Source organism: Microtus oregoni, unplaced genomic scaffold (genome assembly GCF_018167655.1).
Source record: "Microtus oregoni isolate MIOR12 unplaced genomic scaffold, Mior012 000056F_ref0000123, whole genome shotgun sequence".
Classification (NCBI taxonomy): domain Eukaryota; kingdom Metazoa; phylum Chordata; class Mammalia; order Rodentia; family Cricetidae; genus Microtus; species Microtus oregoni.
The window spans coordinates 12,829,522-12,853,795 of NW_024543832.1; the positions used below are offsets into that span (position 1 = coordinate 12,829,522).

The following is a 24,274-nucleotide window of genomic DNA, read 5'->3' on the forward strand; positions in this document are numbered from 1 at the left end:
TTCCTTTCACGTTCATTCCTTTCCAAGATGGTCTCCCACTCTGGCTTGGAATTCACCATGAGCCCACCATGCATTGGATTCATTGCCGTCCTCCTGACTCAGCCTCCCAAGCTGAATGCTGGGATTATAGGTGTGAGCCACCAGGCACCACTTTGGAGCAGCTGATTTCCAAAGCAGCCAGTTTTGGACATTTGCAAATCCTAATTCCTGGAGAGAGAAGGGGAACCTGCTGGCTGAACTTACCTCCAAGTTCTGTAAGTTTAACTGAGTGCCGGAGGAGGCCTTTCTCAACTTCTAAACCACAGGATCTCTGTAAGTCAAGTTGGGGTTCAGGAAAGGCACCCCTTCACTGGAAATAGACAGTCTGGCTGGATTTTCTTATCTTTGTCCTCCTTTCCTTGCCAAAGTCTAGCATGAACCTCTTTCTTCCGAGGCACTGATGGCTCACCTAAACCATTCGAGACTTGGAGTAACCTGCAAGTTCCGGCAACGAGCCTGAGGTGTGATTCTCAGCGCTGCTCTCAGGGTCTGGTAAAGCGATGCTGAAAGCAAGGCAGAGATCGCAGCGGCAGGGCCAAGTCTCCTATTTCCCACTCTTCCTATATCAGTTTCTCTGTTTCTTATTTTTCATATTTTATTTTGAGACTGGGCTCTCACTATGTAGCCTTGGCTAGCCCGGGCCTACTTACTATGTGGTCTGTGCTGGCCCCTCTCTTACAGAGATCTTCCTTCCCTTACCTCCCTAGGGCTGAGATTAAAAGCATGTACCACCATGCTCAGCTTTTTTTAAATTTTATCTGCAAAAGCAGTACACCCATGCCACAAACATCACAGGAGAAAGGGCGGGAGCCCCCCTTCACCCCACCTTTCCCAAACTCTTCTTTTCCTGGCTGTTTGCTTTTCAAAAGGTAAACAACTGCCTTCCAAGTTTGGCTTTTGAGATAGGGCCTTACTATGCAGCCCCAGTTAACCTTTGTGATTTTCTCGCCATTATAGCCTCAGAGTGCCAAAGTATAGACATGGATCAAGTCTGGATCCACAGAACTTCTTAAGACCCAGGGCTAAGGAGACAATTGGTGGGTAAATTGCCTGCTGAGTATGTATGGAGATCTGAGTTCAGATTGCCAGCACCCACATAAAAGCCAGTCTGGTCAGCCTGTGGGTCAGCCTATGCCCCAGTGCTGGTACAAGGGGCACCCCCCGGAGCGCATTAGCCAGTCAGCCCAGCTCAGTCTCAGTGTACTCCAGGTTCCAATGGAGCTCTTGTCTCACAGAACAAGACACCTGAAAAGGGCACTGAAAGTCAATCTTTGCACTTTGCACGTACTGTGTGCAATCCGTGTGTGTACATAAACTATACAGACAGAGACACACAGACACACACACACAGCAACAACAACCTCAACAACCATTAAATCCTAAAGAGAAGAAGAGTAGAGGCGCTGAGGAAGTAGCACAGTAAATTTAACAGGAAATATTATTGTAAAAGGGGTTCCCAAGCCGGACAGTCTGATGGCACACAACATACATTTAAAAGGTATTTGTGGTTCTTGCTGAGGGATACTGGAAGTGTTTGGGAGCTTCGATCACCTTCTGTCCTCCGCATAGGCGCACAAACTTAGAAGAGGCAATACAAGCACCCTACTCTTTCTCACATCCCTCCCTCTGTCCCTCAGGTCTGAAGGGGACGGATGCAGTATCAAGGAGCATCTGGTAGTCACATGGCTAGGTGATTTTTTTTCTCTCAAAGCTGAGGTCTGAGTGTACAGAACTCGAACCAGAGGCTGGAGCATGATGAATAGCGACTCCCATTTCCTTGGAAGCAAGGTGGCCAGGCTGGAGACAATGTTGGGAGCTGCGGAACTGGCTCTGTCCTGGTCTCTGCTGCAAAGGCGCAATCTGAAGATTTAAGGAACCAGTTCCTGTTTGGTTGGTCCTGGCTGACCCCAACATCAACTCCCTTGACTGAAAATAAACAGGATCTTCCTTTGTGTCCCCAGGAAGGCAACAGAGGAAGAATTCCAAGGGGAAGGGCCTCTTCTGCCAAGGAACAACAACAAGGGTGACAGTGGGAATACAATACTTCCTGCTTCCTCCAGGGTGGCGAGGAAGGTACCCTTGTGTGTGCTGACCCTTCTCTTCACAGGCCCCTTCAGAGTGCCAGAGTCATGGACTTGGAGGTCCAGGTCATGCTTGGTTTGAACTTACTGTTTTGTGGGCCTCATGAGTGTTCTTATACACTCTGGGCTATACCTTCTTAGGGGTTCAGAAAACACGACCACAGTGACAACATCTCTTATTGATACAGGATTGCAGATAACCCTGGGCAAACTGGACCATTTTGACTGAAGGCTGTGTGTTAGCTGAGGATGTCCCCAATGAGGCTGGAGATTGGAACAGCAGGAGAAGGGAAGCTGTGACTCTCATCATAGAACAGGCTGGTGAGAATCAATAGGGGCCCCAAGTGAGAGGGGAGGCTTGCATGATTCTCCCCTTTCTCCTAGTGCTCCAGGGGCACCGGAGGAGTTGGCTCCCCAAGCCTCAACAGGGCTTGTCTTCCTCGTCTCCTCATAAACTCCTCCGTTCCACAGGAGAGTTTGTTAGCCTTTGCTGTGGGTTCTGAGGCAGGGTTTATCCTCTTCCCTGTGAACAGGAAGGCCACTTCATTTCTCTTTTTATTCAGTCAGAGGGAAACAGAAGGATGTCTTCTCCTTCCCTTTCCAATATCGTTGGTCCAGGAAGATAGGACCTTTTTCTCTTGTCCCTTCATCTCTACCTCTTTTCCTCCTCCTTCTGCCCTCCCCGCCATTGTTCTTCCATTCTGTGGCTCAACCTCTGGAAGCTGATGGGGAAAAGCAGAGGTAAATCCCCTTGTTTTAGCCTGAGCCTCTGACAGCTACATCGAGAGAAACTACTAACACCATAGTTTGAATGCTTGTGTCCTAAAGTTCATATGTTGAAGCCTTAACCCTTTGAGTGTTAGGAGCTGGGGGGTCTTTGGGAGGGACAGGGTCATGAGAGTGGAGCCCTTGTGATAGGATTAGTGCCCTTAGGCCCCAGAGGGCTAGCTTGTTCCTTCCAGGGACACAGGGAAATGCAGCTGCCGGTGTACCAGCACGAGGGAATCCGCTGGCACTGGTCCCAGAATTCCTGGCCTCCATAGCTAGGAGGAATAACTATCTGGTTCTCAGTTTGCCATCTAGTTGACAGAGCTTGGTGCAGCAGCTGGAATGTCTGACAATCACTCTGATCAAGGACTTTCTGTAGTTCCTCACAGAACACACGAAAGCCTCCCTCAGATGGAACTCTTCGGGTTTGTTTTGCAATCTCCCCATGATCCTTGCATATACTGTCAGCTGGCTTTCTTGGTGGGGTCACTGAGTGGTGACAGGAGCCGCTAGGGAGGCATCCCCAGGCCAAACTAAAATCTCTTACAAGTCCAGGCAGAGGGTAGGAAATGATGGGGCTGTAAGGAAGAGATATTTCTTTGAAACACTTTTGTTATGCTTTATTATTTATTTTGTGTATAACACATATGCACCAAGGCCTGCCTCCCTCCCTCCCTCCCTCCCTCCCTCCCTCCCTCTCTCCCTCCCCTTCTTCTCCTTCCTTCTCCCTTCATTTTGTGTGCTAGGGATGGAACCTAGGGCCTCGCACATGCCAGGCAAGCTCTTTACCAATACTTCCAGCACTGTAAGTGATATTGAAGATCATGTTATAGCGTGGACTATTAGGAACTGAATGGGATGCTCTGGAAGATTTTGAGTTTTGAAATGATCCCCTGAGATTCTGTGGAGGAGGGAGCAGCAAGGAGACAGTGTGTGAAGGGATACAAGAGGGGTCCCTGTTTCTGCACAGGCTTCTGTGAGTCACTTTCTGCTAAGCAGGTTGAAGTGAGAGGTGGCAGGGGAGGGCAGAGTGCCGTGACCGCCAGGGCACTGAACTATTTCTTCCCTGTCAGGCAGGGAAGGCAGACTCTTGCGGACAGTGGGTGAGGGAGAATGAGCTGTCCTCAGGGCATCAGGCCTTGGGAGGTTCCCTTCTATCTTCTCTCTGGAAAGTAGCTTTCTGTTTCTGCCTGTCACTCTTGGCATTTCCAGGAACTTCCTGCCTTTTCCTAGCTCCACTTGGCGATGGCCTCTCTTCCTATGGGACATGTGTGAAAGACAGGGGCAGGCAGGCCAGCCTTCAGAGGCTAGCGCTGCCCATCACTAGGCTGCCATCCTAGGCCTGGCTGGCTGGCAGTGTGTTAGGAACAGGGCAGTCTGGACAGAAGAAAACACTTGACCACAATCATAGTTGTCAGCATCAGTCGTATAGCCTGTGGCTTTTAAGTGTTGCCAAGACACAGGGGACAATGACAACCAGAGCACTGTGACCATTCTCTTGTGTGGAGCTGGCGCCCGCAGTCATCTGTAGGTCTATTGAGCTGTGGTACCTGCCCTGAGAGTGAGATTGGGACTCAGTCTTTCCTTATCTAGTTGAATGATGTTATCATCCATCTGTGAAAAGGATAGAATGGACAAGTCCGGGGCTTGGTAAGTGATGCTTCACAGAATTAAGGAGAAGGGGCGGGGCGGTGAGACTGTCCGGCTGGTAAAGGTGCCTGCTGCCAAGCCCGATGGCCTGATTCAGTTCTCCTGGACCCATAGCATAGAAGGAGAGAACCAGCTTCTGAAAACTGCTCTCTGGTCTCTTCGTGTGTGAGTATGCATATATGTCACAATGGGTGCATGTGTGCACGCATACATGTGTGCACACACACAATGTAATAATAATTTAAAAAATAAAGACGAAGGCAAGGTCCCAGGGAAGCCTCTTTCTGCCCTCCTGTCTCCAGCTCCTTTTCCGTCTAGAAGTGAGTCATAGAAACCACAATTTCACTTCCCTAAGCCCTGTCCTAGAAGCCAAAGCCCCTCTCCCCCAGAGCAAGATTTACATCCCAGACTTCCCACTTGAAACCCTCTTTCTGAGTGGGATCTGGTCATAAAAAACGCTCGGAGGAGCCCTATGTGAGAGGGAGTTATTAGATCCTGATGCCGGAGGAGTCGTGCCTCACTCCCGGGAGGAGGGAAGGCCACACGGGATGGGATGTTGGGGCAACCTTGCTGGGCTTCTCCCTTCAATCTGTTGCACTCGACATTACACCCTAGTGTCCAACACGTCTCTGTTTAGCTCTCTCCACACACACGTGCACATGCGCACGCATGCACACACCCACACACTTCTGAGACAGGGTCTTGCTGGTCTCCAACCATGTCTTTTGCTATAGGAGGGTCAGCTTCCACCCTTATAGATGCATAAGGACTGGTATCCTGAGGGTGGAGGTGGGAAGGCAAGAGAAGGCAGGGAGAAGGTTCCAGAGGAAATCAGGAGTGTAGGAGCTACCTGTCCTGTGCTGGATTACCTGGTCAGGGGATGGCAGTGGCCACTTCTGGAGAAGAAGGGTGGGGTGGGAGGTGGGCAGGTGCTGAGGGCAGCCACATATCGAGTTAATAGCTTTGGTTCTCAATTGTCTTTTCCCTTGGAGGAGGAGAATAAGAGGATTCTGAAATTTAGAGACATTATCAGTTTCCCTTCCCCTAACTGTCATTACTGTTCATCACTGTCAAAGGCTTAGAGGGGGGGCAGCACACGGTGAGGGCATGTGGTAAGAGTATCGGTTGTGGCTGGCACAATTCAACTTTCCTTCACTTTCCCTCTTACAAATAGCAACTCCATCCCACCAGGAGCCCCTTTCCCCAACCACCTTCCAGGCCAAAACTGTGGAGGGAACTTTGGGTGAAGAGGCCCCTCCTTCCAGCAATGGAGGGCAGTTACGTAACCGAGATTGTGAAACTCTGGGAAGGCCCAGTTCTGAGCCAGGAACTAAGCACGCCCATGATGGAGACCTCCTTCATTCCGAAGACTGAGTCTGATGAAAGCAACAAAGTTCTGGGCTTTGGGTTTTAGAGGGAGCACTTCTTGGGGGCGCAGGGACCCAGGGAGGAACCGGGCAGAGGAGCGGAGTAGTCGTGAGGGGTCCCCACGTTAGGTGCAGCGCAGCGCCTCACCTGTTGCGAGCTGCCTGGCGGCCGAGGTTTAAGTGCACCCGGTCTAGTTAAGCAAGCGGTTGCAGCGCAGCCGCGCGCAGTTCTCGGTGGCGGCCGGCGCCTGGGGCTTCCGCCGGTCAGCTGACCGCCCAGTGCGGAACTGCACCGCCCACTTTGCTCAGTGCAGCCCGCCGCAGGGTCCCAGCCACCATGGCTGGGATAGTGGTCAGTGGAACTCAAGTAAGTTGGTCCGAGCGAGCCTCATTAGTCCTGGGGCCCAACTGGGGATGGGAGGGACAGTGAGGCCCCGGGTCTCCAAGGCTTAACATGAGCGCCGTCTTCCTCGGATAGCCGCATGTGCAGGTGATGTGTGCCAAGTGCCCACACTTGCTCTAGGTTGAAGAGTTCAGACCCTTCTTTTGATCATGGCACATTTCCTGGCCGTGTGGTGAGCAGCCCAGACCCCTGCCTTCCTCTGTCCCTGGAGCCACACTGATCAACACTTAGGGACTAACTTCGCCTTGAGACCCTGTCCTGGTAACTCATATTTTTCAGGACCCACCAAAAGTGTTTCAGTTTCTTTTTTCACAGTCTTGGTTTTAAAAGAATTTTTGGTGTGCAAGAAAATGTTTTAATAGGCTACCATTTAGCTGTTGATACTAGGGCAACTGTACTGTAAAACAAATGGACTTACATTTCCATTGAGGAAGGGGGCCAAGGCAGCAAAGTGCACAGGGTCACTAAAGCCACAACGTGTCCTCTGGCTGCGTGCTGGTGGGCATCTCTGCTATCAGAGTGATCTTTTCCACAGCTGGTGGAGGCTCGGGGTCCTCTACATTTTTCACTTGGTCTCTGGTTTCTTGAAGAGGTATCACTAGGACATGGTAGTGACATCTTGCCCTACCTGCTTTCAGCCCCATAGTAAGGCCTGCAGTGTTTGGAGAGAACTCCATCAGCCTGAGCAGGGGCCCTTTATCTGCTGAAAAAAATGAAGGTTTCTCTTTTGCGTCCCCTCTCCCTCTTGTAAAGCCAGTGGTCTCACTTTGCCAAGTTCTTCTCCACCCTTGTGAAAGAGTGGTGAGCTTTGAAAGTTCTCCCTTTAGTCTTGTGGTATGAGGGACTAGGGAATTGTCCTTCCTTAGATGCCTAGGGGTTTTACAAATCGGAAACCCAAAGAACGACAGCCGTGCGCATCCCCCAAAGTAAACTCTTTCCTTTTTCAGGAGTCTGGTACCTTCCTCATTTATTGAGTGGCTACTGTGTGCCAGGCACCCTTCAGGTGATGGAAATGAGGTAGCAGCTCTCTGCTGCTCTATTGAGAGCTTTGTCTCCTAGTACTGCTGGCTCTGTCTGGAGCCTCAGACAGGCACAAGTCCAGAGTTGAGGAGTGAGCCCGGCAAACTGCTGTCAGCCTCTGCTAAGTGGCTAAAAAGGAGGATCTGAGCCAGGGAAAGGGGGCTTCTGGGAGTGAGTTTGACTTCCTAGAAAGAGGGGTGTGTGTGTGTGTGTGTGTGTGTGTGTGTGTGTGTGTGTATGGGGGCCTGCCCCTGTGTGTATTTGCCTAAGAAGCAGGGTCCCTTCATGCATTTGGTGGTCTCTGCATTTCCAATCCCAGCATTCTCTTTGTATAGTTTCTTCCAAGTTCCTGGAGAACTTAACAGTGAGGTCGAAACTTCCCCAGACTTCCTTTTTCTTATCTTGTCCTTCTCAAGACTTGGCGTTTCCTGTGCCCCTAACGGAGCCTGCTGCCCAGGGCTCAGGGGCATCTGCTGACTTGTGGGTGAGACGTTTTGGGCCGTGTCCAGTATTTCAAGATAAAGTACTGGGAGGAGCTAGGAAGCCACAGGGGTATCTGGGGTGTTACTGTCTCCTTTCATACAGCATTTAGATAGTGAATGTGAGTGCCTGACTCTGGGGTTAGAGTATTTGCTACCATCAGCTCCACACAATTTATAACAGCACCTACTGTGAGATATAGCACCTTGAATGTTTATGATTCTGACAGAAAGTTCCTTCTTAAAAACCACCTATTCAATAGGGTTCAGTGTAATATTTCAATACATGCATCTAGTATATAATAATCAGAAGAATGGAATTGGTCTATCTATTATAGTAAATGCATATCATTTAGTTGCTTATGCTAGGGGCTTGCAGTCCCTTCTGCTGGTTGTTTTGAATCACACAAAGCATAATAGATTGCTATTGTGTGTTATAGAACATCTGCAGGTACACTCATTGTTACTGTGTGTTATAGAACATCAGTAGATACACTCATCGCTACTCTGTGCTATAGGACATCAGCAGATACATCATTGCTACTGTGTGCTATAGGACATCAGCAGATACACCATTGCTACTGTGTGCTATAGGACATCAGCAGATACACCATTGCTACTGTGTGCTATAGGACATCAGCAGATACACCCATTGGGACATCAGCAGATACACCCATTGGGACATCAGCAGATATGCCTTGTAGCATTTGTGCCTCTTGCCAATTAACACTCTAGTAAACCTATCTACCCTGTTATCAGGTAGATCTTTTAATTAATTAATTTATATTATTTTGGTGCTGGGATTCTAACCCAACGCTTCTGCTTACGAGGCAAGCATGTTACCATGAAGCTACATTTCCAGCTCTAGGTTTTTCTTTAACAATATTTATTTTTACTTGCATGAGTTTGTGTGTCTGTGAGTAGTATGTGGGGGTGCCCAAGAAAGGCAGGAGAGTGCATCATGTATTGTGTTGGTTAGAATTTTGTCAGCTTGACAAAAGCTAGAGTCATGCCTCCCTTGAGTTCTCGCTTTGCCTTTCATCAGTGGACTGTGATCTGGAATATACAATCCAAACGAACCCTTCTCATCGAATTGCTTTTGTTTAGTGGTCTTTAGCGCAGCAATAGAAAGCAGACTAAGACAGATTTCCTGGAGCTGGAGTTCCAGGTAGTTGTGAGCTGCCAGACATGGGTGCTGGGAACAGAACTTGGGTCTTTTGGAAGAGAAGCAAGTACTCTTAACTGTTGAGCCATTTCTCTAGATCTATCATGATCCCTCTTTTTTTTTATTATTTTATTTTATTTTTTTTTATTTAAATTTATTTATTTATTAAGGATTTCTGCCTCGTCCCCGCAACCACATGATCCCTCTTAAAGAGGAAAAACTTTATATATGATTGGATATAACCTTTCCAGTGTTTAGAGAATATACATCCTAAATAAAGGGATGGTTTAAGTGCAAGGAAAAATTCCAGTAAACATGAAAACGATTTAGAGAGATGCTGGTGACATTTGTCTGATGCTATATTGCTGCTTCTGGGGTCACCATGGGCCAGTGGCTGACATGCAAGTAGGAGGGTTGGTACTGTCCCATCATTTTTTTCTGTAAAGTCTTTTTAGTCATCATGGGCCTGACCTTATTTGGCTTTTCTTGGTGTGAATGCTTCATTTATATTCAACATTACATCTTCCTTTTTCCATTAATGTATAACAGCTACAGTGTGTAGCATGAATACAGTTACAGACATAAATGTAAACTTGAAATTTGGGCACTGAAATCTTTGGCCCAAGAGACAATGAGAATAACCAATCCTTTCCATGGGGATATTGGTCTGAAACAACAGATATTGATTGGGTGACCTCTCCGCAACAGAGATGGCGTCTTTCGTATGTTATTTTGCTCCTACCATACAGTACAAAGGCAATGATGCTGCCTGATCCCAAAGACCATTTTGTGAGGATGCAGAAGATGTTGGGCACATGGCTGGCATTTATTAAATGTTATTGTGCTATCGTAACTACTTTTGATGGTAGTTGGTGACAGTATTTGATAAATTTAATAAAGAGAAAGCAGGGCTGGGGATCACTCAGCTAGTAGAGTGCCTGCCTGCTTACCATGCACAAGGCTCTAGGTTTGGTCCCCAGCATAAACTAGGCAGGAGGAACAGAAGCCAAAGGTCATCCTCGGCTACATAGTGAACTCCAAGCCAGTCTGGGCTACATGCAGCTCTCTAAATGAAGAAAACAAAAGGGGGAACAGGCCCCAGGACATTGTGACTTATCCAAGGAAGCAGCTGGTGGATAGCTATGCTGGTGCTCACAAATGAACCCAGAGCTATGCTCCCTGTGATTGCAAACCCGGTAATAGATGGGGGCCCTAGATAATCTGATGACTGACAAACTTAACACATTAGAAAGGGCCCAGAAGCAACTGTCCTGATGGTAAGCCGACATTTGCGGTCACTTATACTTCAGCTGCCTTTACAGCTCTGCTCACAGGGACTAAGTATGTGTCTGGGCTGGGCATCTACTCACACATTCTCACATCTTTCTCCGCTTTCTCTCTGGAGGGCTCTTTGCCTAGATTTTTTTCCCTCTCTTCTCTGCTCTCCTCTACTGTCCCCTCTTCTTCTCTCCCTCCCCCTTCCTTCTCTTTCCCTGTCCTTTCACTTTGCCTTTCCCTTTCCCATTCTCCATCTCTTCCCTTTCCCTTTCTGAGACAGGAACTCATGTGACCCAGGCTAGCCTCAAATTTACTGTGTAGCTGAGGACAATCTTGAACTTCCAGTATCTTGCGTCTACCTGCCACGTGCTGGGATTACAGGCATGCACCGCTGTGCCCACTTTATGCAGTGCCAGGAATTGGACCCATGCATACCAGGCAAGCATCCTGTTGATTGAGCCACATCCCTGATCCTAACTTGGTAAATTTTTGTTTGCCTGGCAATGATGTTCCTTCCTAAAATATAGAATGTAGGAATGTTGAAAGTGCAACATCTTGTCCTTAAATTTAGCCTAAACAGAATAATGGGTCAGATACAATGACTCTGGTCCATCTGTGACCACATCTCTTGTCTTCATGCTGAAGAAGCCATTGCAATTAGAAGCTGCCTGCTGTTCCAAAGCTTCTCCCACCAGAAGCACATCCTAATCAACTTTCTCTTCTAGTTAGTGGTTCCTCTGCTCTTCAGTGACTGCCTCTGCTTTGAAGGCTTTCCCAACTGGTGTGATCCCTTCAGCCTGGCCAGCCTAACCAACATGTCCAAAAACTGCTGGCTTATAATAGAGTGGTCCTATGTGGCTTGCCAGAATGACTCGTGCTAATCTTGGAGCTTAGGGGGTCTTCATCTCTGGAGAGTGAGAACAAACTGTAGTTGAAATTTCCTGGTGTCTGAAAGGGTCTTCCATTAAAAGCACCTCCTGACAGAAGACTGGTTTAGAAGCCATCAGCGTCTATTGATCAGAAGCACCCGTACCTGTGTGGGCATGTAAGCACTCTGTGGTTCCCAAGTTGGGAAGTCTTTATTCGTGAATCAGAACTTACCCATGATCCATTCTTAAGTATCTGTGTTATGTTAAGAGGGCTGTGGAGTTCTTCCCTATGTGAGAGTTAGAACTTAATAAGCTGGGTCCCCACTAGATCTAATCCTTGCCTAGGCTATGAAGACATGGCTCAGTATCCAGATTTAAGGCTAAACTTCCCTGTTTTATATGTCACGGAAATCTTATGTATTGACATACAAAACGGTGGTGGTACATGCTGGGTTTTCTCATGGACCTGGAGGGTTAATATGAATTTACAGAACAAGTTACAGATTGAGACTAAACCCCTATATTAATTGGGACCTTATAGTCCCAATCTTTTCTTGGTGTATGATTTCCATCTCAACTTCGAAACAGAACTTACTTTATTGCTTTAAATGATGCAAAAAGAATGGATCTAATATAGAAAGGGGACATCTAGCTATATTGAAGTGAGATCCCATTATTATTATTATTATTATACTTTAATATCATATATGGTATTCATCATATCAATATCTTCCTGAGTCAAAATTATTTTTTTGAGCCATTAAGATGATTCAGTGTGGGTAAAAGCAGTTGCCATTAAGCCTGATTTTCATCCTGGGGATCTACATGGTGGAAGGAGAGAACTTCAAGTTGTCTTTTATATAGCATGGATGTGCCATGGCACACATGTGAATAAACACACATATTCATACACACACACACACGAGAGAGAGAGAGAATATATGTTATACATTATTTTGTTGTGGTCATCTTTTAGTGGTGTACAAAACATGGCTATGCTACTCAGACTGGCTTTGAGCATACTAAGTTGCCCAGGCAACTGCTTTGCCTCCCAGGTGCTGGGACCACAGGTGTGTGATGTCACCACCGATCATTATTAGCTGCTTTTTCTATCCTTTCCTCTCTCACTTTCTTGCTGGATGAAGTTACTGAAATACAGTGAATGGGAAGATAGAAAACATGAGACATTGTGCTGCCAATAGTTTGTCTCCTTGTAAGAGAAGAGGTGATCGGTGCCTTGAAAAAAGACATGGCTTTGTAGTTCTGAGATCTGTCATTCATAAGGCTCCATCAGTCCAGGATGTCTGATGACCACCATGTTTTCTTCCCTACTGAGAACCATAGTACGCTGGAGTTCTGTCAGCCATCCCAAGACATCATTGTCTGTCTGTACAGAAGGTAGGTTTGTGGGAATCCAGGATCAGTGTTATAGCTTCTTAAAGGGCCAGAGTTTCTATCTGGTGTTTGAAGGTAGTATAGTTCAGTAGTGTTTCATACCTGTGTACCTCTTGGTCACCTACAATGCATGCTTTTCTGCCTGCAGTCCTAAAAATGGACTCCCCAAACTGAGTGGTTAGAGTAGAGGGAAGTGCCCTGAAAGTCTTCTCAGGAGTTCTAGGATCGAATTTCAGTTAGGCCTTTTAATATTTGGAAATACATATGATATGCTTGAATGATTATATAAATAAGATAAACATAAAAAGAATGCTGAAGGAGGCAAAAGACTTACAAAAGCTTTCTGGCTAGAGGGTGCCATGTACACTGCTGAGGAAAATGCTATCAATGCAGCCTCACCATGCTGTGAGTGCGATGATGACCAGAATGGCAAGATATGGCCATAGTTGTGTACAAGGGTGGCGTGAACACTACGGGGTTAACCAATCAATCACGGGACTTAAGGCCTGTTCCACAGGAGGAAACTCATGCTTGGTACTGTGAATCTGGCCAAGAGTGCATGGTTGGTGAGCACCTTAGGGATGAACTGACAACTGCTATTCTGCTAAGCAAACATAATATCAAACGACTCTCTGAATTCACATCACTGTACCCATAGGTTAGTGCAGCTCTCCGATGTCAGAGAAGTTTCTTTCTGTAGTTGAAGGAGGTTAGTGAAGCTCCCAACTGTTCAAAGTGCAGAGAGTAGGTGTCATTGGAGGGCTAAAATCGGACATCTACATCCCTCTTCCTTCTTCCCCTCCCCCCACCATCAGGGACTATCAGGAAGTGGGAGTAGGAAGACTGTAAGAGCTAAAGACAGGAAGGGCTGGCGTGAAATAGTGTTCTCTGGACAGGACGGGACCATCATACTCACAGATGGTCAGCAGGTGTGGTCACCGTCACAAGACCTGGACAAGACCAACTCCTCCAGCATTCCATCATGGGGGCAAAGCTCAGGAGTCCGCATCCTTAACTGAGGAACTGTGGACAGTTGATGACATTCTGGGGGAGGAAGAGTCAGCTTTCTTTAAAATGTGGCCCCTGGCAGGGCAACCGTGCTCTAGTGTGTGTTCCACACCGAGGAGAGTATGGTCAACATAAATCAAAGTCGGAGGTGGGAGCTTGGTGTTGTGTCTGGGAGGAGTTGGGGTGAATGTGATCAAAATATAATTTATGAAATTCTCAAAAGATCAATAAAAATTTAAAGAGAAGAAAAAAGGGAGGTGAGGAGAGCAATTGGTAGTAAAGAATGCTTGCTGCTCTTGCAGAAGATTGGGATCCAGTTCCTAGCACCCCTATGGAGGATGGTGGCCATCTATAACTCCAGTTAGAGGGCACTGATACACTCTTCTGGTCTCTGTGGGCACTAGGCATGTATGTGGTACACATATATACATGTAGGCAAAACACTCATACACATTAAACAAACAAACATCTTCCTGATGGAAGAGCCTCAAACTCCGGCTACATGCCCTTCTTTGCCTTGCCACCAGTTTGATTGGGAGTGTGGTGGGCATTTTACACACAGTGGTAATAGGATGACATTGATGGTCTGGGGAGATTTCCTTGCCCAGCCTTGATTTTTTTTTTTTAGCACCTTGAGGGGGTTCAAGGGTACAGGGGTCCAACTTGTGGTGTGAGGGCTGCATGTTCCCACTGATAGCTGTGAATGCAAGCCAACACAAAATCATGACCTTACTTTTAGTGTGTTTCTGATTCTTTTTAAAAAAAATAACTTGATTGTATAGTTGAGCATGAGCTTTTTAGATTAGATTTTGTGGCAGTCTCAGAAGGTGGGAGGCTTTACCTTGTGACTTCAGGGGCTGCTTCTGAAGTGGGAGAAAAGGTTGAGGCATGCTTGGTAGAGCATCAGTTCTGTCTTCTGTGAGGACGAGTGTATTATGGGGTGGATGGGAGAGTGAAAAGGGCCAGACGGGCAGCTGTCACCAGGTCAGGGCAGATGGCTTCTCTCCACATACTCTGGCCTTGGGCTTCCTTTGGGCGCCTGCATCTTAGCCAATTTTAACCTAATTTCTGTTTTGCCACAATATGTCTTCATCAAACTAACTGTGCCATGAAAGGGGAGTTGTTGGGAGTTGTTTTTAAAAGCTTGGGGGAATAGGCGCAGATTAGCCTTTTTGTTTTGAAGAGCCAGCCTTTAAAGCTGCGGAAGCAACCATGGGGTCAGTGGCTCTGAGCTGTGAGCAGCTGGGTAATTTCCATTTCTGTTCTATTTACTCTCCAGGTGTCTTACATAGGCCAGGACTGCAGAGAAATCCCAGAGCAGCTCAGCAGGGACTACGGACATTTTGCAAAGAGGCTTGATCTGAGCTTCAACCTGTTGAGGTATGTAACCTTGGAGAGATGCAGGCCAGGCCTGTGCAGGGTCTCGAGAACCATGCAGCCACGTGCTAAAGTCTGGTGCTGCTTTAGATGACTTGTGGCTAGTCTTCTAGCAAGCGCAGCCTAAGGAGCTGGCGTTTCGGAGCACGGTTCACCTCATGACTGTGGGAGCTCTTCCTCTGTTTACTTTGTTCCTTTCCTTTCCTGTGGAAGCTTATGGAGAAGGAACGAGATGGTCATGAGTGTTTTAGGAGGGTTTAGCTTTGCTTTTTAAGAATGACCGCCTCTCCCAGAATGCATCAAATCATAGATAGGGTACATGTGTGTATTTCACCTTTGCTATTGATGTGGAGTGCTTGGGAGGGGAAGGGATTTCTAGCAAGTCTTTGAGTCTTGGCCAGAGGTAGGTGTGATCCGTATGGCAGTCCAGTGGAGGACAGCAGGAAGACATTTCCTTCCTTCCCATGAGTTACTATGCTGGTGTGTGGGCTTAGTGGATGAAAGTTGGTGACACTTGGACAGCAGGATTTAGTGGGACGGGTGGACAGGGGTCAGGAAGGCAGCTTTTGCTCCTGAGCTGGCTGCATTTAGGCTGTCCTGTAAGTGATATTCTTCTCATTCTGCCCTCTGTGTAGGATCTGACCACCATTCTAAGACCTAGTTATGTTCCTGCTCTTAGGCCTGAGAAGCTTTGTGTCTTCCAAACTCTGAGTGGGGATAAAGAATCTGGGGGAATATTCAGGGAATGGGCACTCAGGGAACTTCCTCTTAGCAGGTAGAGGAGAATGGCAGTTTCAGGTAAACCAGCATCAACTGGAGGGTGCCTAGGAGCCAGCACGGTTTACACTGAGCTGCATGGTACGAAAGGAGTGTCTTTGGGGTGATGGGGGAGAATGCACCCCGTGTATGCAATCTCTGCCTCCCAAGGGTTCTTAGCCATGGGGCAGATGTGGAAACCTAAACATTGCAATGTCAGTACAAAAGGTAGTTAGCATAGTTGCTGCCTCTAGAGAAATCCAGGGTGCCTTGTGGTCCTAGTGTCAGAGGGAGGACGCCTAAGACAGTCACACCTTTCTTAGCTCCTGCCTGGGCTCAGGCAAGAGGTCATGTCCTTCCATGGTGCCCTGAGTTCCACATGAGTGGGTGGCCTCCAGGGGCCCAGGGCCTCATGGTTTGGGGGACTGTAGTTGCCTTGTGAATGTCTGGTGGAAACCTAGAGGTGTGCCTGAAGAGGCTTGGGCACTGTGATGGAGAGCGTTGGTGGGTCCAGGTTGTGGGAGTGAGAACTGTCATGTCTGGTCATGTCTAGGGAAAGGACTGCCTGTTTGCCTCGGCCTTCTTTTCCTGCAGCTGAGAGAGCCGCTAGCTGCTCAGGAGTTTGCTGCGCTCTGTGTTGTACTCCGTGAGCTCTGTGCTGGCTGGGGCTGAGTTGGAACAGGGGGACAGGAAGGAAGGATGTGGCCAAAGACTCATGGACCATGTATGTTCAAGAGCTGATTAAATCAGAGGGAGTTACAGACTAAAGGAGAGAAACCGTCAACATGTGAATTGGGTATCTTGGATTAGAACACCTGTGACCCTCATTACTTACCTGACTGGGTATGTTTGTGAAGGTGGGTGGTATCATTTCTCTTGAGCCTACACAGGCACTAGTCCTACTTGCCTTCAGTCACATAAAAATCTAAGATGTTTTAGTTACTAAACTTCCTCTTCTTTAAAAAATAATATTGAGAGAGCAGGAGAATAGAGAGAGAGGAAGAAAAGGAGGTTGCCAGCTCACATTTAAAGGATTTGGTTGTATGACAGGGAGACCTAAGTGTGCCAGGTTTCAGGGGTCTGTGCTGGGGAGATGGCTCACTCAAAAAGGAGCATGAGGCTCTGACTTTTATCTCCCAAACCCATGTAAAAGCCAGGTGTGGCAGTGCACACCTGGAGTCCCAGCACTGGGGAGGCAGCAGATTCCTGGGGCTTGCTGGCTGAATGCGGGTGTCGGAGGGATGGGAGGTTGTGGGCGGATCCTGAAGTAGCAGGGGAGTCAGGATGAGTATGATCCAAATACATCTAAGGCCTGTATGAAATCCTCAAAGAACTGATAAAAAAATTAATAAATAAAAGTCTAAAGCCTCAAACGAGGCTGGGCATGGTGGCCTGAATCATCCTAATACTTGGGAGGCTGAGGCAGGAGAATTCCAAGTTTGAGGTCTGCCTGCACTAGAGAGTAAGTTCAAAGTTAACCTGAGCTATATAGTGAGGTCCTGACTAAAAACTAAAAAAAAGTTACAAATTCAAATGAAGTAGTTTTGTTTTTTGCTTTTCAAGATAGGGTTTCTCTGTAGCTTTGGAACCAGCCTGGAACTAGCTCTTGTAGACCAGGCTGGCCTCTAACTCATAGAGATCTGCCTGCCTCTGTCTCCTGAGTGCTGGGATTAAAAGTGTGTGGCACCACTGCCCAGCAAGATGTAGTGTTAAGTACCTTTTATTCAGTAGAAGTTTCTCTCTAGACACACCCCACCCCACCATGTCCATGGGGTAGTAGAGACCACATTTTCGAGTTGATTGCCTCATGGCCCCTGCCTGCAGTTATGCTTCTTGGCAGCCTGTTTGGCCCTGTTCTGTACACCTTTTTTCTCCAAAGTTATATACATTATTATTATGTACTATAGTCATAGTGTTCCCATGTGTTCATGCATGTGCGTGCGTGCGTGTGTGTGTTTCAGAGCAATGAACCTTTTGCACTCCCTAGGTTGCAAGGTCAGCTGCAATCTGTGTGTTGGGCCACAATTTGTTTTTTTCAGAAAGGAGTTCATTTAATTTTTAATAGCTGAAGGCCTACATGTTACATAACATTTCAAAGCATCAAGCTTGCAAACAATGGGATAGAATTCTGTATGTCTCTGTCCTTTGGCCTCCCATTCCTGCTCTGCACTCTTAACTAGGTCTCAATTTTTGTGCTGAGTTCTATGTCTGGAGATGTTCTTTGGAGACACTAATGTGAATTTCTTGCCTCACCCCTAGCTTTACTGAGATACATCTGCCAGCTAAAATTACATATACTTATGAGGTACAATATGATATACATTGCGATATGGTTACCACATTCACACACACATCACACATACAGAGATATCTTTTTGTGGTAAGAACATTAAAGGCCAACTGTCTAGAGAATATCAAGTACATAACCCAGCAATATTAACCCTACTCACCACATGGTAGAGTGGCCAATGATTAAATCTGGAGTTCGTTTTGGATGTTTTTCCTTCTGTTTGTGTTATGAACGAAGGCTCTAGCTTCATTTATTCACTAGTACTCACTCATGTCTTATTACTGAATCATTTTACTCTTTGAATAACATCTCCCAAATTCCCTGCTCTCAGCCTGGCAACCACCATTCTATTCTTTGCTTCCATGAGTTAGACTTCTCAGATTCCATGTGTGAGATGTATCTGTCTCTTTCTGTGTCCATCTTATTTTTACTTAGCACAATGTCCTTCAGATCCACTCACAATGTAGTAAATGTTCTTATTTTTAAAGGTGAGTAATATTCTATGGAGTTTTTATTAGCATCACATTTTAAATCCCACTCAACTGTCAGTGGACAACTGGTTTGTTCTGTATCTTGGTTGTTTTGAGTAGTTTAATAAGCATGGGAATAATCTCTTAGTGATTCCAGGCTTACTCACCTTGACAACCAAGATTAACCGTGACAATTAGTGATGGTAAAATTTTATTTATTTATTTATTTATTTATTTATTTATTTATCTGTATGTCTTCTTTTGAGAAATTTTTATTTAAATCTGTTGCTTATTTATATAATGTTATTACTGTTATTATTATTATTATTTATATTGCTATTGAGTTGAGTTCCTTATATATTTTGGATACAAATCTCATACTATATTTATGGTGTCATGCTTTGGATAAGGGTCCAATCCCCAGCCTTGGGGACTCTATTTCTTGGGTACACTGCCTCTTGGAGGCAGTGGAACATTTGGGAGGTAGGACCTAATGAGAGGTTGTAGTTGGTATTTTATTCTTTTACTCTTTGGCCCTTTGTTTTTTTGTGGGGGTCACCATCTAACTCCCAAATAAATAACACACAGAGTCTTATTCTTATCTATGAAAACCTGGCCTTAGCTTGACTTGTTTCTAGCCAGCTTTTCTTAACTTAAATTATCCCATTTATCTTTTGCCTCCGGGCTTAAATCTTTCTCTATTTCTGGATACCTTTCTTCTTTCTCTGTGACTTGCTGTGTAGCTGGGTGGCTGGGTGGCTGGCACCTGGAGTCTCTCTCTCCTCCTCTTGCTCTCTCTCCCATCTTTCTTCCCAGATCTCTCTTGTTTATTTTCTCTGCCTGACAATGTTGCCTATTCTTTCTTTTGCCTTGCTATTGGCCGTTCAGCTCTTTATTAGACCAATTGGGTGTTTTAGACAAAGTAACACCATTTCACAGAGTTAAACAAATGCAACTTAAAAGAATGCACCACAGGTCAGGGAACACTGCTTGCTCTTTTATCAGGGGAGGGGGAGGGAAATGGGAAGCAGTTGCAGGGACGAGGCAGAAATCCTTAATAAATAAATAAATTTAAAAAATAATAATAAAAAAGAATGCAACACATCTTTGTGTCATTAAAACTAATGTTCCATAGCATAAACAAGTGTAACACATCTTAAAATAATATTCCACAACAGGCGGTCTTAGGCTACTGGGGATATAAGCAGATTTCCTCTGCTATACACTTCTGCCATGAGGTTACTTTGCCATATGTCCCAAAGCAGGAGGACTAGTTGGTTGTGGACCAGAACACCCAAAGCAGGAGGACTAGTTGGTTATGGACCAGAACACCTGACGTAGGAAGACTAGTTGGCTATGGACTAGAACACCCAAAACAGGAGGACTAGTTGGCTGTGGACCAGAACACCCAAAGCAGGAGGACTAGTTGGTTGTGGAACAGAATACCCAAAGCAGGAGGACTAGTTGGCTGTGGACCAGAACACCCAAAGCAGGAGGACTAGTTGGCTGTGGACCAGAACACTCAAAGCAGGAGGACTAGTTGGCTATGTACTAGAACCTCCAAGGCTTTGAGTTAGAAGAGACCTGTCCTTTTAAGCTGGTTGTCTCAGCAGTTCGTTATACTTCTGCAAAGATGGCTGGCAAACCTGGCATATAAATACAAAATCATGGCATACAAATTTTGCAAAAGTTATCTTACCTTATGATGACTGTTGCAAACTTTGATGGAACCTCATTTGTCTGGTTTTGCCATTGGTGGTGTACCTTAAAAAAAAATCATTGCCCAAATTAGCTCTTTTTGGCCAATGAGATGGCTCAACGGGTAGTCTTTGACCACCAGAACTGATGACCCACACAGTGGAAGGAGAGAACTGATTCCTACAAGTTGCTCTCTGACCTCTACACATGCGTTATAACACACGTGGAACTCCCCCTCAAAGAAGCACTTGTACTCTGCTATTCCCCTAGAAATGTTAGAGAAGCTACACCTTTGAAGATTCACCAGCATGGCTGCCCAAAGAAGACTTGAACGAGGACAACATCAATAGATAGGCTAACATGGAATGGGAAAGCCCTGGAGGCCTCAACTCTAGATGAAGAACTATAGGCAGCGGAGGAATGCAGAGAGTGGGAGAAACAGTCTTCCTCAGGGAAGAGCACTCTGACTGTTATCCAGTCAAATGACCAGTCCTGAAAACATACATACGAGTAACAGTATATAGCCCAAACAGCTTGTATTTGCTATTTAGGAGTAGTCACGTATATACGCATTGGTATATGTCACAGAAAAGAGGCCTTGAATTTGAGAGAGAGCAAAGGAAGGTAAATGGACTTGGAGGGAGGATAAGAAAGGGAGAAAGGATAAAATTATAAATTCCAAAAATAGAAAAAAATTAAAAAAAATAATGCTCTGTGTTTTACTCAAGTGGTACTGCAGTTTCAGGTTTTGTCTAAGTTTCATATTGAGGAGGCCATCCTATCTCCTGGTGTGGTCTTGGTGCCTTTATTGAGAGCAGTTAATCATGAGTGGATAGATTTATGTCTGGGTGCTGTGTTCTGCTCCATTGTGCTGTATGCTTGCCTTAGGCCAGTACTGTATTGCTTTGGTAACTACCTCTGTAGTGTATTTTGAAATTAGGTAGTTTGTTATCTCAACTTTTCTTCTTTTTGTTCAAGATCACATTGTCTATTTGGAGTCTTTTGTGGTCATCTGGATTTTGTGAAAGATCTTGTCGGGATTTGGTTGGGATCACATTGAATCTGATGTTCATTCCAAGTATATGTCCCTTTAGCAGCTCATCTAGTTATAAGCCCAGACTATATGTCCAGTTTTTGCACAGTCTTGAGTTCCTTTCAGTAGTGTTTTATAGTGGTTGATGAGAAGATCTTTCAATTCTTCGATTAAATTTATCACTGAGTATTTTATTTTTTCTTTCAGTTAAGTTGTAAATGGGATTGTCTGTTCATTCTTTTTTTTAACCCACTAAGTTATCTAGTAGGCCTTTATAGAACATTTTTTCATGGTACCTTAAATCTTTCCTTAGTGTTGGACACTTAGGTTGCTTCTAAATTTTCCCATTGGAGATAACTCAATTATAAATGCCTTTACAATGTTCATTGATGAACCTATCTCTGATGAGTTACTTTGAACGAATTTCTAAGGAAGGGCTTTGGTATAGATGTCAGATTCCCTTATAAATTCTATGATGCCTGTTACCCCCAGTTCTTCCTTGAGCCCCCCTTGTCCTACTTTAACTTTTTGGGTTAGTGAAGAGAATCCTATCTCAGCCAGCTGGCTCCTGGATCTGCACAAGGCAGAGGGAGCTGCGGATGAGTTGCCCTAGCTTCTGTTTTCCCGTTCTGACTGGGGCAGGGTAGAGTCTCCCTTGTGGCCCCATTCTGTGCCCCAAAGGCCCTGGGTGGTTTCAGAGGGCGCCTGCTTAGCTTGTTGAACAGAGCAGGCAGAGCAGAGCTCCTGTGGTAAACAGTGATAACTATGCCCAGGCCAATCTGGCAATAAAAGTGAGAGAGTTTAATTGATCTATGGCAACAGGAAGCTTACATTTTAAAAATTAAATTATTTGCAGTCGCATCTTATTTAGCACCACTGATAAATGTGTTTGGGGGGAAATTGCTTAGAAGAAAATTTCTGATGGGAAGTTGCGTGCTGCTCTCCTGTCTTCTGCCATGAGGGGGTGGGGAGGACTGGGGGGCGGTTTGCACAGTTCCAGGTAAGAATCAGTGGCTCTGCCCTCTCCACGCAGCCTGGCTGCATGCCATGGGGCGGGCATCTGGCACATTGTCACAGCTTCTTTGGAGACAGGTACACAACACTTCCCTGGTCCATGTTATAGACAGTCAGGCAGACCTGGGCCAGCCGACTTGGGAGGATGGGCAGTGAATGCCTTTGGGGTTAGACCGCTCTGGCTTGACCTGCTTCTGTTTCTGACTCCAGGTTTTCCTGGCTTTGGTCTGTGTGCTAAACTGTTAAGTGCTATGTGTAGCATCCCTACTAACTTGTCGGGACACACATGGCTACTGTGATATTTCAATGGACACAATGCTAGCACAGAGGCTCAGAAGCAGGTTCAACCCACTGCATTCTGTGTGCGCTGGGACTCTCCACAGGCAGTGAGGGTTCCTCTCTTCCAGCCTTCTGTGGCTCTGTGCCTTTGGATGGCCATTGGGCAGAGCTTCTAAGAAAGCCACCACGCTCCTCTCCTCTTATCTAAGTCTTAGATTTTAAACTGTAAATGAGTGTGCTGATCAATTTTGGACATAGACTTTAAGTGAGGAAGGAATCTATGTTGTAAGACTTTGGGACTAGTTTTTATTTCAGTATAGCTTAAGCTATCCTAACTATTACAAATAGGTAGTTTTCCAATTGCCTCTAATAGTTTACAGGTTAAATAGTTCATATTGTATATTTTAAATCCCTGTCAATTAGTAAATAGCCTGGTAACAAGCTCTCCACCTATTATCTGCCCCCCGCCCCCCGCCTCCCAGGAGAAGCGCTCATGGTGCAAGCTTTGGTGCATGCTCTGTTGGGGCATGCTCTGTTGGCACTTGCTCTGTTGCACTCATGGCGGATGCTCTGTTGGCCTGGGTTTTATATATATGCCTTGTATAAATTATTTCTGAAATCCAGGTGTCCAGGTTTTTCTGGGGTTATAGTGACCCTGGATGGGGTGTTGTTAATGAAGAGAGACTATACATTCTCTATAAATTTATTGGTGTCACCAATAAATTATTTAACCTCAATGTTCTGCATGCATTGAAACCAGCATCCCCTCTGAGGTGAGCAATACGGTTAAAAATGACAGGACACAAAAAACCTTTTTTGTTCTAAGAGTATTACTAACCATTCAAGTGTCTCCAGCAATCAAACAAACATACAATCAAAAGGCAAAATGCACAGCCACCTGGCAGGTCGTATATATAACACCTCAGCTGTTAAGACTCTGATTTCTGCACTTCCAATATTTTCTGGAATGACTCACAGCGACAGAAAGCTATTCCTTGCATTAGGCTAGGAAGAGCAGGTATCAGCCCCATGAATGGTTGCCATGGTGCTTTCCTCTTGTCAGCTCCTTTCCGAGTCTTCCTGGCTTCCTGGATTTCTACCCACTAGGCCTAGCAGGTAGGGTGTTGGGACACAGAGGGGCAGACTGTCTTGGGAAGTGGTGGCCAGCCAGGGAGACTTGTGACTGGCTGCAGGTTATTTCTGAGCTCCATTTTCTCAGGGATGGCCTTGTTGCCTATTTCTTACAGGAAGTAGTAGTTGTCTCTAGAATTAGAAATGCCTAGAATTTTAAGCATCAACTTTTATTTTCATTGAAATATTTTTTCTCCCCCTGGAACCTGAGGGGGGAGAAAAAATAGCTCCACCTGTCTCTCTGCTCTGCTGTCTGTTCAGGGGATGTGGTTGTGGGCTGTCAAAGTGTCTGTGATGTTGCCCTTCATGTTATATCAGGGTGGCTTTCGTGCTTTTGGGGTGGGCAGGGAAGGAAGAAAGGTCAGAGCCTTTAGTCCTGTTATACTTTCATACTTTCCTGTCACTGGGCCTTCAGGTTCCACACCACAGAGTATGCTGCTGCAGGAGGCAACTTGTTGCTGTGGTGATGGTGATGGTGGTGGTGGTGGTGATGGTGATGATGGTGGTGATAGTGATGGTGGTGATGATGGTGGTGGTGGTGATGATGGTGATGGTGACGGTGATGGTGGTGGTGGTGATGATGGTGGTGGTGATGATGGTGATGGTGATGGTGGTGATGGTGGTGGTGATGATGATGATGACGGTGATGGTGGTGGTGATGGTGATGGTGGTGGTGGTGGTGATGGTGGTGATGGTGGTGATGG

General features: G+C 46.0%; 1 protein-coding gene across 1 annotated transcript in view; it reads left to right on the plus strand.

The window, feature by feature from the left end:
• The first annotated feature begins 6,220 nt into the window (after positions 1-6,220).
• The window catches only part of LOC121438574 (leucine-rich melanocyte differentiation-associated protein-like), a 596,104-nt gene continuing 578,050 nt past the window's right edge, over positions 6,221-24,274 (plus strand). Inside the window, exons 1-2 of the mRNA XM_041638820.1 lie at positions 6,221-6,272; positions 14,802-14,902. Of these exons, the coding sequence (XP_041494754.1) occupies positions 6,243-6,272; positions 14,802-14,902 (131 nt within the window). The 5' untranslated portion in view covers positions 6,221-6,242. The remainder of the gene's footprint in view (positions 6,273-14,801; positions 14,903-24,274) is intronic.